The sequence below is a fragment of the Emiliania huxleyi genome (assembly GCF_000372725.1).
Source record: "Emiliania huxleyi CCMP1516 unplaced genomic scaffold EMIHUscaffold_1008, whole genome shotgun sequence".
Taxonomy (NCBI): domain Eukaryota; phylum Haptophyta; order Isochrysidales; family Noelaerhabdaceae; genus Emiliania; species Emiliania huxleyi.
The window spans coordinates 1-12616 of NW_005202382.1; the positions used below are offsets into that span (position 1 = coordinate 1).

General features: G+C 65.4%; 4 protein-coding genes across 4 annotated transcripts; 1 reads left to right on the forward strand and 3 right to left on the reverse strand.

Annotated features, from left to right (window-relative positions):
* Positions 1 to 842: 842 nt before the first annotated feature.
* EMIHUDRAFT_121807 (hypothetical protein) lies at positions 843 to 1628 on the reverse strand (the record flags this gene model as incomplete). Its single annotated transcript, XM_005793444.1, has 1 exon — positions 843 to 1628. The coding sequence occupies one exon, from the start codon at positions 1626 to 1628 to the stop codon at positions 843 to 845; it is 786 nt and encodes a 261-aa protein (XP_005793501.1).
* Positions 1629 to 2035: 407 nt separating this feature from the next.
* On the forward strand, positions 2036 to 3617 carry EMIHUDRAFT_250931 (hypothetical protein; the record flags this gene model as incomplete). Its single annotated transcript, XM_005793445.1, has 3 exons — positions 2036 to 2055; positions 2197 to 2518; positions 2601 to 3617. 3 exons carry the CDS (start codon positions 2036 to 2038, stop codon positions 3615 to 3617), a joined length of 1359 nt encoding a protein of 452 aa, XP_005793502.1.
* Positions 3618 to 3726: 109 nt separating this feature from the next.
* Positions 3727 to 6058, reverse strand: EMIHUDRAFT_446726 (hypothetical protein). Its single transcript, XM_005793446.1, has 10 exons — positions 5657 to 6058; positions 5501 to 5529; positions 5281 to 5301; positions 5134 to 5209; positions 4974 to 5032; positions 4870 to 4904; positions 4618 to 4685; positions 4502 to 4543; positions 4191 to 4304; positions 3727 to 4042 (listed from the first exon to the last, which is right to left on the reverse strand). The coding sequence occupies exons 1-10, from the start codon at positions 6027 to 6029 to the stop codon at positions 3954 to 3956; spliced, it is 906 nt and encodes a 301-aa protein (XP_005793503.1). The 5' UTR covers positions 6030 to 6058; the 3' UTR covers positions 3727 to 3953.
* A 1123-nt stretch (positions 6059 to 7181) lies between these two features.
* On the reverse strand, positions 7182 to 7931 carry EMIHUDRAFT_43605 (hypothetical protein; the record flags this gene model as incomplete). Its single annotated transcript, XM_005793447.1, has 2 exons — positions 7182 to 7694; positions 7791 to 7931. Coding segments are annotated over 2 exons (654 nt in total), but the record flags the coding sequence as incomplete, so codon positions are not given.
* Between the last annotated feature and the right edge of the window lie 4685 nt (positions 7932 to 12616).

A 12616-nucleotide genomic window follows, 5' to 3' on the forward strand; every position in this document is an offset into this window, starting at 1 on the left:
TCACGCGCCGCCGCTGTGAGCAGGCGAGCTCCGCGCGTGGACCGCGCGTTGCTGCAGGAGGGGGAGGCTGGCTCCCTCAAGGCGACCCAGGCTGGCAGAGCTGCGGATGGGAACCACGCCGCGAGATCAGCCGAGATCAGCGCGAGATCTAGCTGAGACTAGGCGCTTGCTGAGCTGCTGCGCGCGTATGCCCCCGGCGGCGGCGACAACAACGGCGGCGAGGGCGGCGGCGAGGGCGGCGGCGGTCTGTCGGTGCCTTGCGTGCCCCTGCCGTCCGCACGCCACCGCCACTCTTTCTTCACACCGAGCCGCGTGCGCCAGGTGCCCTCCGAGCACCTCGCCCTCCTCGTGGAGCAGACAGAGTGGCTGAGCGGCAGCCGCGCCCCCCGCCAGCCCCTCGCCCGCAGAGCCTACCTCGATGAGGCGTGGAGGCGCACTCTCTCGCTGCCGGGCAGCTAGCCGCTCCAGCAGCCGTTCCAGCAGCCGTCCCTCCTGAGAGCAGCGGCGGAGAGTAGGGTGCTCGTCAGGCGCGAACAGGCCGGTCCCAGGGAGCAGGGTGCCAGGGTCTCCACAGACTTGCGAAGTGGTCGCAGACTCAGTGGTCAGCGGGGGGGCCCACAGACATATGCACAGGACACACCACACACAGAGTGGCGAGACCGAAACGGTAAAAAAGAGAGGGCGCCATGCATGAATAAGCTACACACAACCACATCCACGAAGGATCAGGGACTCCAATTATCAAAGACAAAGATCAAAGACGCGCGACAACGCACAAGGGATGAGGATGATACCCTATTATGTAGTAAGGAACACATGCGCTGGCCTCCACTCCCGCTCCCTCACTGCTCCACTCGCCTCCACGCCGGCGCCGCCATCGCTGCGAGCCGCTCCGCCGCCTCCATCGCCAGCTCCTCCTCCTCGGGCTCCTCCACCGCCGCCCCACCGCGCCCCACCACCGCCTCCCTCTGGCTCTGCCTCTGCGCCGGCAGAGGTAGGTTCAAGCCGGGGCCGCCATCCCCAGAGTAGCCGAGCAGCGAGAGGGAGGCGCCGGGCGCGCCGCCGCCACCCTCCGAGGTGAAGAGCGCCCACGGCCGCAGCGGGCCGGGAGGCAGCAGCAGCTTGGACGTGAAGGGCTCAGCTGCGCCATCGGCAATCTCAAACCCGAGCCGCGACGAGTGCTCTCCGACCTGCACCACCATCGTCAGCGCCCTGCGGCCGTCCTCGTCGGCCAGCTGCGCGAGCGGCACCTCCTCGCCCACCAGCCCGTCCTCCACCGCCGACGGGCACGCGTGCATGCAGCCGCTCCAGCCTCCCAGGCCCCAAGCCCTTGCTCCCCACAGCGCGGGCGACGCCGCAGCGACGCCAACCACCAACCCCTCGCCGGAGCTGACGAAGCGAATGCGGTGCGTCCCGACGCTCAGTATCGGCGCGGCCAGCGAGGCGGAGAGGCCAGGCCCACTCGCGTTCCGCACAAGCGTCCTCTCTCCGACGGAGATCAGCTGAGCGGCGTCGGTTTCGGCGTAGACGTCGGTCCACGCCAGGCCGCTCCGGCGCGAGAGCGCGTCGGCGGTGCGGGCGGAGAATGCGTTGCTCCGCAGTCGCAGCGGAGGTAGGCGAGGTCTCATGTGTATATTGTTGCTCGTGAGCCTTTCCACGTCGCCGAATCTCGGCCCCCCACAGACATCCCGCACACCCGCCGCCCCCCCGCGCGCCCCACCCCGGCCGGGAGAAAGGAGAGTGACAGTTTGGGATGTTTTCTTTTTGAAGGCGCTCAAAAGTCGTACCTAGACACGCCCCCAAAGTGCAAAGATAGAAGCACCCACAGCGACGTCGCGTACGCCAAGGGCGCCGAGCTTCACAGCATCCGACAACTCCAAGGAAGCAAACATGAACACACCAGTGAGGGTGGGCGAGACGATCGAGGGGTCCCGTACCATGCGGAATCGAGCCTATCCAGTGCTCAAGTGCTCAAGGAAGCAAACTTCCGACGAGATCGGGTCGGTCGTGCGTCCATCCGGTGTGCAGACGTTCTATGTCGTCGGACGCCGCCTCGTACCTCTCGCTGCCTCCAAGGCCGGCGGCGGCAGCCTCTCCCTCCCGCCTCCTCGGCGTTGTCGCGCTCACCCTCGCCGGCGCCGCCGGCGCCGCCTTTGTCCTCCTCCAGAGCGGCGGCCTCCGCGACACGAGCCTCAGCAGCCAAGCGGCCGCCGTCTCGGACGCGGAGGCGTTTCGCGTCCACAACTTGCCCGACCTGCCGCACGAGGCTCGATCCCTCAAGCAGTACGCCGGCTTCCTCCCGACGGCGCTCGACAAGCCAGACTGGAACTCGCACCTCTTCTTCTGGCTCGTGGAGGCGGAGGAGGAGGCAAAGAGCAGCGAGCCCACTCCCCTGCTCATCTGGCTCAACGGCGGGCCGGGCGCCTCCTCCCTCACCGGCCTGCTTCTCGAGAATGGCCCCTTTGGCTTCCGGCTCGGCGACTCCAAGCTATCTTACAACCCGCACGGTTGGACAAAGGTGGCGCACATGGCAGCGATTGAAGAGCGTCCGTGGTCTCCGACTAGTCTCGTCAGTGACACGTAAAGGATTGTGATTCCAGGCCGCCATCGACCAGCCCGTCGGCGCCGGCTTCTCGTACACCAAGAGCAAGCCGGGCGAGTGGGGGGACGGGCCCGGCTACGTGAACTCGCTCACGGAGATGGCCGAGCAGCTCTACCCCGTCATCGTCGCGATGATTGCAAAGTTTGACTGGCTCAAGGACGCCCCCGTCTACATTGCGGGCGAGTCGTACGCGTCCAAGTACATTCCTCGCATCGCGCACTACATCCACACCAAGAACGAAGCCGCGGGCTCGAAGCTCGTAAACTTGGCCGGCATCGCCATCGGCAACGGGATCGGCGACATGGTACCGTATGTCGCGTACGAATCCACACCCGACTACCTCCGCCACTTTGGCCTCATCGACGCCGAGACGCAGGCGTGGGCGCACGGGCGCCTAGCGGTGTGCAAACAGCATTGCGACCGTGAGGAGTGGGCCGAGGCGTACAAGGTGTGCGAGGACATGTCTGAGACGCTCCTCAGCGAGAAGGCGCAGGTCCCATTCATCTACGACATCCGCGCTACCACCGACGTCTTCAGCGACCTCTCCGCCGTGACAGCCGCATGGATCAACGACCCCGCCGTGCACAAGGCGCTCAACGCGGGAGGCTTTCCGTGGCGCCAGTCGGACGGGCAGGGCCCCTCCTCCATCGGCAAGCCCGTGCCGGATCACCTCGAGAGCGACCAGCTGCTGCCCATCCCCACCAAGATCATCACCGACCTCATGGAGAAGTACCAGTTTATGACGTACTCGGGGCAGTACGACGGCTCTCCGTGGAACTTCCTTGGGAGTGAGCGTCTCATCGACCAGCTGGAGTGGAAGGGAAAGGCCGCGTACAACGCGAGCGCTCGCGTCGTCTGGAAGGTGGATGGCGAGGTTGCTGGATACATGAAGGGCGACGTCGCCGGCTTCTCCTACGTCCTCGCGACCAACTGCGGCCACCTCGTGCCCACGGATCAGCCCAAGAATGCGCTCGACCTCATCCGGAGGTTCATCAAGCGCGAGCCGTTCGCTTAGCTTGGCGCCTGGGGCTGGGCTGGAGAGGCGCCCCTGGCTAGAGCCGTCGGTGGGGTGGTCCTGGTGGCGGAGTAGCTCGGCTAGGCGGTGCAGCCGCGCTCGCGATGAAGCAATTTACGCAGGCTTTCCTTTTCTCTCTCTCTGCGCTCGCCGACATGCGACAATCAACATCAACACGCAAACCTTCACATGTAATGTGTGGAAATAAAGAACGGGCAGGGAAATCGTCGCGGATCATGCGCGACGTCACGACGCGCGCGGGCGCACGCCACAGCAGCACGACAGAGCAGAGGAAACTCCCTCACCGGGGAGAATCGCGCTCTCTAGCGCCCACTCTCAGAGGCGCAGCTCGATGGGCTCTCTCCGCTTCCCGTCCCCTTCTCTCGCCGCGGCGGCGAGCTCCTCGAGGTGTACGGCGTCGAAGCCTGCGCATCCACACGCCACGCGTGAACGGCTCCTCCCCACGGCCCGCGCACGCGCGCCCTCGCGAGCCGTTGAGAAGAGTCGCTTGCTACTGCTAATAACAATGATACTGTACTACTACTACTACTACTACTACTACTACTCGCGAGCCGTTGAGGCGCAAGTCGAGCTCTCGCAGAGAGGCGCTGCTCCGCAAGCAGCGAGCCAGCGCCTCGACCGCCGCGTCCGCACTCACGCCGGAGGAGCCGAGGCCCGACTTGTCGCCTGCCCATAACGATAGGAACAAGAAGTGATAGGAGGCAAGCCCGACTTGTCGCCTGGCCACGGCGCGAAGTGCGAGCAGAGCCGATCGAGTGGTCGGGGCTCTGGCCCTTTCAAACTGGCTCCACGGACGCGGGTACCCCTCGGTTGCACCTCGCCTGCACCTCGGCTACCTCTCGGCAATCTCTCTCCCGTCGCGCCGATGTTGTTGTCGGACAAGTCGAGCGAGACGAGAGCCACTCCTACAGCCACCCAAATACGCGCCGTTCGCCGCCGCGTCACGCCCTCGGCAGTGTGGCAAGGCGGAGCTGGCGACCAGAGGTGAGCGCCTCAGCCAGCGCCGCCGCGCCGTCCGCACCGCAGTGGCACTCGTGCAAGTCGAGCCTACCCCGTCACCGCACCCGCAACCCGTCACCGGCAGCCCGCCGCGCTACCGCCGCTGCGCTATCGCCGTCCCGCTATCGCAGCGTTACACCCGGCTGTGTGCTGGCGCGGCGCTCGTGTGAGCCAAGCGCTGCCCCCACGCAGCTCGCTACATCTCGGCTGCGTCTCGGCTGCGTCTCGAGACCGGCGCAAGGTGCTGCCCGCAGCCAGGGCTGCCGCCTAGGGGACGTGTCGTGGACGTGTCGTGGACGTGGCCAGAGGCTGCTCGACAGGGCGGCGGGAGGAAGCCAGCTCAGTCGTACCGGCGGCTCCGACAGCGCACGAGGCGAGGCGGAGGGAGGAGAGGCCTTGTGCATGCGCCGAGGCGTGACGAGCGCAGCTCCACGGCGCAAGGGGAAGAGGTTTGAGGGAGGGAGAGGCGGAGGGAGGGAAGGGCGGAGGGAGGGGCCTGGGACAGCGGCGAGGCCTCCTCCCGCCCGCCCAAAGGCGTTGTGGGAGAGGTTCAGCTCCGCGAGGCCGCTCCCCTGCAATCTCGCAGTGAGCTCGGTGATCTCGGGTGATCTCGCGCAGAGAGGGTGCTGGGAGCGAGGCCCACCCCCGCCGCCGCTGCGAGCGCCTGGAGCGGGGAGCAGGAGCTGTGAGCTGAGCAGGAGCCGTGGGCTGCAGGTAGAAGTGGGCTGCAGGCAGCAGTGGGCTGCAGGTAGCAGGAGCTGTGAGCTGAGCAGGAGCTGTGCTACGCCCTTGCGTCAATAGTGTTGGTCCGTGGTGGGGTGACGAGTAGGACTAGACCAGGGCGCTAGGGCCAGAAGACGCGCCTCTCCGATGGCGGTGCAGGCGGAGGCACCTAGGCAAACGCATCCGAGATATGGCCGAGATATCACCTCTCCGACAGCGGTGCAGGAGTACAGGAGGAGTCAAACTAAGGACCTCTCCTCGCTCGGATGTGTGTGTGTGTGCGTGCAGTGTCGCACCGATCGCGTTCGCCGACATCGCCAGCGAGCGCAGCGAACCATGCGCCGCGGCAGCCTCCGCGAGCAGAGCGGCGCTGGCGCGAAGGTTGTTTTGACTCGCGTCTAATTTCGAGAGCTGTGGCGAAGATCGCACGATGGCGACGAGTGACTCCGCACCGCCGGCGCCGAAGCCGTTGCCGGACACATCGATCGACTCGACCCCTGCGTTCGTCTTCACGAGAGTCGAAACGAGAAGCAAATCCTCGGCGTCAAGGCCTTTTGCCCGCAGGAAGTCGAGGCTGCGCTCGGTCGAGAGGGCGCTCGTAGGGCGGCCGATCTTCGACACCAGGCGCGACGTCGCAGCGGTGCTACAGAAGCGACGGCCTCGTCGCATAGAGTGGATCGAGCGAGCCGATGCCGGCGTGCGGCGCGAAATTCTTTTTCGCGCGGGCCCGTACCTGAGCCTGACTGATGTGCGCCTGCTCCCGCCTCCGCCCTCATCCTCGCCTCCTCCCTCTCCCTTGCCGCCTCCTCCCTCGCCCTCGCAGAACGATAGCTGCTGAGCGTGGTGAGGAGAAGGCGGTGCTGGTGTGTTTACTTTAAGGCCCTTGCCCTGCGAACGCGCACCCCCGGGGCTAGGGCTCTCTAGCCCGTAACCCGATGCCAATCATCCGGCCCGCTGGGTGCGCTTCTGAGCTCCCCGGCCCTGGATGTGCGGTTGATGACTGCACTCCAAGTGCTCCAAGTGTGGGCCGAACTGTGAATTGCGTTAGGGCTCTGAGCTGGTTCTCGGCCCGAATCCACATACCAACCACAACGACCGACGGCGGACCTGTCCGCTGCGTGAGCTGAGACGCGGGCGGCGGGCGCGCGGAGGGGCAGCGTGAGGTGACGTTACGCTTACGGCTTCTGGAGGCACCTGGGGGTAGGGGGTGCGCGGGCATGCGGAGGGGCGGCAGGGCGTGAGGGTGACGGTGTGACGCTGTCCGACAAAACTACCGTTACAGCAATCTGGAGACCTGTGAGTAGGGGGGTAGCGGTAGGGGGTAGCGCCGCTGTGGGCCTGGACACGTGTCGAGGGGTAGGGGGGTAGGGGGTAGCCCCCCGATCGGCACCCGACCCCTACCCTTCCCCCCATACAGCTCGAATCCTGCTGTGAGAGCGGCTTGTAAGTTGGCTTCTTCGAATTCTTTTCGCCGTGGCGACGATTCGTGGCACGTGGCACGTGGGGGCCTCTCCGCCCACGCCCCGGACTCCGCGCCCTCTCGGCTCTCGCGTCAAAATTCCTTTTCAATATCTTTTTACCAACAAGCACAAGAGCGTGGACTAGCACACACATCGGCACACCACCGGAGCCGCCTATGCGACTACGAGAGCTTGCCTGTCGGACGAGAGAGCTTCGGAGGCACGCCCTCGCGCCAGACGGTCGACCGAACGGTCACTCCGCAGGCACCACCCGGGCGCCGAGTTTGCGGTGTGCATCACCGGCCTCGAGCGCACACTGCTCTCACAGATGACATGTGACGTACGGACAATATCGGGCCTACCTCCGTTTGTAGAGGCACGGCTTGAGCGGCACGGCGGGTGGCGCGGCTGGCGCCGCCCCCTCGCCCTTGATCTCCCCCTTTCGGAAGCCAAAGAGGACAAAGTGCGAGTTGGAGTCGTCGCGGTCGACCAGCTGGAAGCCGAGGGCGTCGCGCATCATCGCGAGCCACTCCTCCGTGTCCCCGAAGCGAGACTTGACCTCCGCTATCCTCAGGTGGCCCCGCGGCCTGAGGATCCGGCGCGCCTCGCGCAGGAACTGGACGTAGTTTGAGCCCATCAGCGCGAGGCAGTACACCGCCGCGTGCACCGACGAGTCGCGCACGGGCAGCGCCGCCGCGTCGCAGGCTGTCACGTGCGGCTGGGAGGCGACCAGGTCGAAGGAGAGCACCTTCTGCGGCGCACGCGCGGCGATCTCCGCGTCGCCGCACCCCACGTCCGCCACCACCCACGCGGCCGGCTTCCCTCGCAGCCAGCCGAGGATCGCGTCGACGGGGCGCAGCGGCCAGCCCGCAGCCTGCCGACCGAGAGACAGGGGCGGGGTGTGCGTGAGGCGCCTCTCAGGGGGGGGGCTGTTTTGAGGCGTCTGCGGGGTGTTTGAGGCGTCTCGGACGCGTCTCAAGGCCTGCAGCCGGAAGCCCTCGTGGTAGGCGTGGAAGAGCTCGGGCTGGGCGCCGAAGAGGGCCACCGCGTGCGCCGAGTCGCGCGTGTACAGCTGCTCGTTGATGTCGCGGAACCGCGCGCCCGCCAGCTGCGCCTGCAGCCCGCCGCGCCCTCGCCCCGTCGGCTTGGCGGCAGCGGCGGGCCTGGAAGGAGCGGGCTGGCTGCTTCCCGCCGCCGCCGCCGCCGCCGCCGCTTCGGGCCTCTCCGGCGCCGGCCGCCCCTTCTTGCGCTTCTTGCGCTTCTTGGAGACGGAACCTTCTGCGATGGTGGCGTTGGCCGCTGCGTTTGGCCGCTGCGTTTGGCCGCCTCCGCCGCTGCGTTTGGCCGCCGCGTCAGCCCGCTGGCTGGTAGCGCCGACTGCACCCGAGCGCCTGGCCTTGAGGAAGAGGGCGCTGAAGTCCACATCGGTGGCAGACATGTTGTACTTGTGCGCGAGCCGGTGTCAGTGCTGCTGAACCTTCTTTTCTAGACCGGAAGGATTGAGAGCAGCCTCGCTCTCAATCCTAGAAGTCGAAGGATTGTGAGCAGCACTCCTCGCAATCGTAGCATCTCTGTGCGATTGCGAGCGCCGGCGCTCGCAATCCTACATCTTCTAGGACTAAGAGCAGCTCTGCTCCCAAGGTGACTGGTGACGCCTACGACTACTGCCAGAGCGCTCGCAATCCTAGCAAAGTCTAGGATTGCGAGCAGCACTGCTCACCATCCTAGCAACATGCCTCCGATTGCGAGCAGTGCTGCTCACAATCCTACATCTTGTAGGACTATGAGCGGCTGCGCTCACAATCGTACCGAAGATCCAGAGTGCAGAGATCTGCGCTCGTAATCCTAGCAACATGCACCGATTGCGAGGTAACCCGCTCGCAATCCTTAGATCTTGGGTACGATTGTGAGCGCCGCCGCTCATAGTCCTACAAGATGTAGGATTTGCGAGCGCTACTGCTCGCAATCGGAGGCATGATGCTCGGATTGTGAGCAGTGCTGCTCGCAATCCTAGACTTTGCTCGGATTGCGAGCGCGCTGGTAGTAGTCGTAGGCGTCACCAGTCACCTTGGGAGCGGAGCTGCTCTTAGTCCTAGAAGATGTAGGATTGCGAGCGCCGGCGCTCGCAATCGCACAGAGATGCTACGATTGCGAGGAGTGCTGCTCACAATCCTTCGACTTCTAGGATTGAGAGCGAGGCTGCTCTCAATCCTTCCGGTCTAGAAAAGAAGGTTCACCGTGCTCAGTACGCGCCGGGCGCGCACGGTTTTCTTTTTTCTGTAGGAATTCGAACTTTTGCGTTTTTAGCGCCCCTTGTGAGGACCCGCGCTCAGCTCGAGAGCGAGCAGGGCCTGTGCGCGCCTTGCCTGCCTGCGCTGCCTGCGCTGCCGACTGCTGCAGCCAGGTCGGAGAGAGAGTTTTGCCAGGTCGGTGGGAGGCGACCATGAGCGGCCTTCGTCGTCGCTCGAGAAGAAGGCATTCCCGGTGATGCAATTGCCCACGCAGCCCGCCTATTCTACAAGCGCGCCGCTCGAGGTTTGCACGATCAGAGGTTCCTCCTTTCCGCTCCCCCAAGGCGCGAGACACACACGAGGGATGCGGTCGGTAGCAGGTTACGTTGGCTAAGCCCGCCTCAAAGACGGGCGTACCGGGAGCTGGCGCGTCGTGGCTTGTGGAAGCGATGCCAAACGGCGGCGGCGGCGGCGGTGCCGCGAGCGTGAGGTGCACGATCGCGAGCGAGCGAAGCCGTTCAGCAGTCGGCCCGGAGCGGTCAGTGGCTGAGGGGTTGAGGGTTGAGACCACGGGTGGACAACGTCCAAAAAGAAAGAAAGAAAACAGACAACCCAAGGGAGAGTCCTTTTAATGTGGCTCATACCATTAGGTAGGTAGGTAGAAAGGTGAAGAACAGCCAGGCTCGGACTGGACACCAACGCGGTATGGGTGGACGCTGGACAGATGATGACGACACGCACGAGCGACACACAGACACAAACAAGCTCACAAGACACACAGCCAGCGGGCTGCCACACACCATACCATTAGGTAGGTAGGTAGAAAGGTGAAGAACAGCCAGGCTCGGACTGGACACCAACGCGGTATGGGTGGACGCTAGACAGATGATGACGACACGCACGAGCGACACACAGACACAAACAGGCTCACAAGACACACAGCCAGCTGGCTGCCACACACCCTGAGTAGGCGTACACATAACTCAGGGCCACATCCTCCCTGTTGCCCCCCCCAGCACTCCAAGGCACCAGAAGAACAAACAAGGGCACAACAAACAACAGACAACAGGAAGTGACATGCGAGGCTAGAGCAGTCTTGCTCTACCTCCAGCAATCTCGCCGGCCGGCGAGGCACGGACGAGACCGTGTGTGCGGTCATGTGAGGTGTCTATGGACGCTCTCCTCAGAGGCTAGCTGCCTGCGGCTAGCCCTATCTCGCACTCACGGGCAGTGACAATTCAATGGGTGAGTGTTTGCGAGCAGAGGCGCGTGGGCTAAATCTAGGCCGCACGTCGTGGCACTATGACGAAGGTAGACGTGCGGCCGCAGCGCGCCCGCCGCAGGCTCGGCGGTGCGCGCGTGTTAGCGAGAAAGTTGCGGGTGGAGCCATGCCCGACTTTTCGAAGGTGAGGCCTCTGCGACGAGTGCCAGCCGCGCTGCGGAGCCACACCCTTCGAGCCGCGTCCCGTCGGCACTGTCCCTGGTGCGTCCCGCCTTGGCGGCACACACTCTCGACGAGGACAGTCCTGCTGACGAGAACGTGTCGCGCGCCGGCGACGATTGCGGCGTGGTCGTTGTGAAGCGGAGATGGCACGACCACCGCCCTGCTTCGCAGACCGGGCAAGGAGGGGCCTGCTCCCGTTCCGCGAGGAACAGGAGGTCTCCCCCCCTCCCCCGGCCTGAGCAGCGACGTGTGGAAGGCAGCCCCTTGAGTCGAGGGCGGCGCGACCATTGCTGCTCTCCAATGACCAGAGGCCCGGTAACTGCAGATGGTCGCGCCGCCCCGCTCCGCCCCGCCCGCCGCCGCGCCGCGCCGCCGCCTCGCGCAGCCGCCGCGCCGCGCCCCGCCCGATGATTAATAATTAAGATTACCCGGAATACAGTACGCAATTAAGGAATTAATGAGTGAATTAATCAATTCAGTGAGCGCCCTCGCGTCACCTATGACTCGACCAGTGTGAAGGTGAAGAAATGTCACCGAGCGTGCGTGCAGCTGGCCCGGGGGGGGGAGAGAGAGAGAGAGAGACTCAGAGAGAGAGAGAGAGAGAGGGAGAGGGAGAGAGAGAGAGAGAGAGAGAGAGAGAGAGAGAGAGAGAGAGAGAGAGAGAGAGAGCGAGGGAGGGAGAGAGAGAGAGAGAGAGAGAGAGAGAGAGAGAGAGAGAGAGAGAGAGAGAGAGAGAGAGAAGGGGGGGGGGGGGGGCATCAGGAGCAGCATCACTAGTCCTCGTAGTACATCATGAAGTAAACTCAAAGACCCACCACAGCCTCCAGCCTCCACCTCCACCCGCGAGCCGCCACCGCTGCCGCCCGCGACGCCGCCCGCCGCATCAGATAGCCGCGACGCGCGCATCGAGTCGCGTCGGAGAGCCGCGCCGCACCAGCAGCAGCATCTGCACCACCAGCAGCAGCAGCAGCACCACCACCACCACCACCCGAGAGAGAAGCGCACCTGCCCGACGCCGCCCGCCGCGTCAGACGCTCGCGACGCGCGCGTCGAGCCCAGTCGCAGAGCCGCGCCGCGCCAGCAGCAGCATCTGCACCAGCAGCAGCAGCACCACCACCACCAGCAGCAACAGAGACAGGCAGTGCAGGCGCAGAATCGCTCGCAGAGCGGCGCGCAGCGCTGCGCACGCCACGCTGCGGACCGTCGTACGAGCGCACCGTACGTCGGCGGCGAGCCGCGTCGCCAGCCGTCTCGCGAGAGAGCGGCGCCGCCGGGTGCGCGCAGCAGCCGCCGCGGCAGAGGCGAGCCGCGGCGACGTCCGCACTAACGGATAACGGCCATTCAGTGTCCATTCCCTTTGCACGAAATATATCCTTTGCTGGGAGGTTGCCGGAAAACGAGGTTGCCAGAAAACACCGTGCTTGCCCCCGACGGCCTCCCCGACCGCGACACACTCCTCCCGTTGGCCTGCTTCGATTCTGGCAGTGAGCATCTACAAAGCGCACAGCGTCGCTACTCCCAGATCATTCATCACGCAGCATGGCTCGGCTTTTGGAATGCGTTGCAGCTACCGGGCGTGGTAAGGCGGGAGGCGGTGCGCTTCATCGCCGTCAGCCAGTACCAGGCGGGCGCCTTCCTCAACGCCGTCCCCTCGCGCCGCGACTTTCGTATCCCGACGTGGGCGCTGCGCATCGCCGTCCAGCGGCGCCTCGGGCTACCACTTGACGAGGCGCTCGCGCGGGGCGCGCCGACCTGCTCGGCGCGCGGCGGCAAGGTGCAGGACCCACTGGGCGACGCGGCCAGCAACATCGGCCGCCTCGGGCACTGCGGCCGCCACAACAGCCTCCTCGCCGCCCTGGCCAAGGTCATGCGGAGCGTGTGGGGCATGCTCGTCGAGGTGGAGCCGCGGGACCACCTCGGCTACTCTAACGACTACCGGCCCGACGTCTCGGTGGCGGGCGCCGGCCGCTCGCGCTCGCGCCTCATCGGCGACGTCAAGTTCAAGGACTCGCTCTCCTCCAACCCGGAGGACGTCGGCCAGCGAGGCGCTTTCGTCGGCCTCGGCAACACCGAGCCCGGCACGAGCGCGGACGTCTTCGGCCTCGAGCAGCGCGGCGCTGT

Coding starts and splice junctions, on each gene's coding strand:
- EMIHUDRAFT_446726 (XM_005793446.1), bottom strand. CDS start 6,029: ATGCGACGAGGCCGTCGCTTCTGTAGCACCGCTGCGACGTCGCGCCTG. Junction 4,686..4,869: donor GCGGGCAGCACCTTGCGCCG/GTCTCGAGACGC, acceptor GTGACGGGGTAG/GCTCGACTTGCACGAGTGCC. Junction 4,305..4,501: donor CTTGTCCGACAACAACATCG/GCGCGACGGGAG, acceptor CGTTATGGGCAG/GCGACAAGTCGGGCCTCGGC.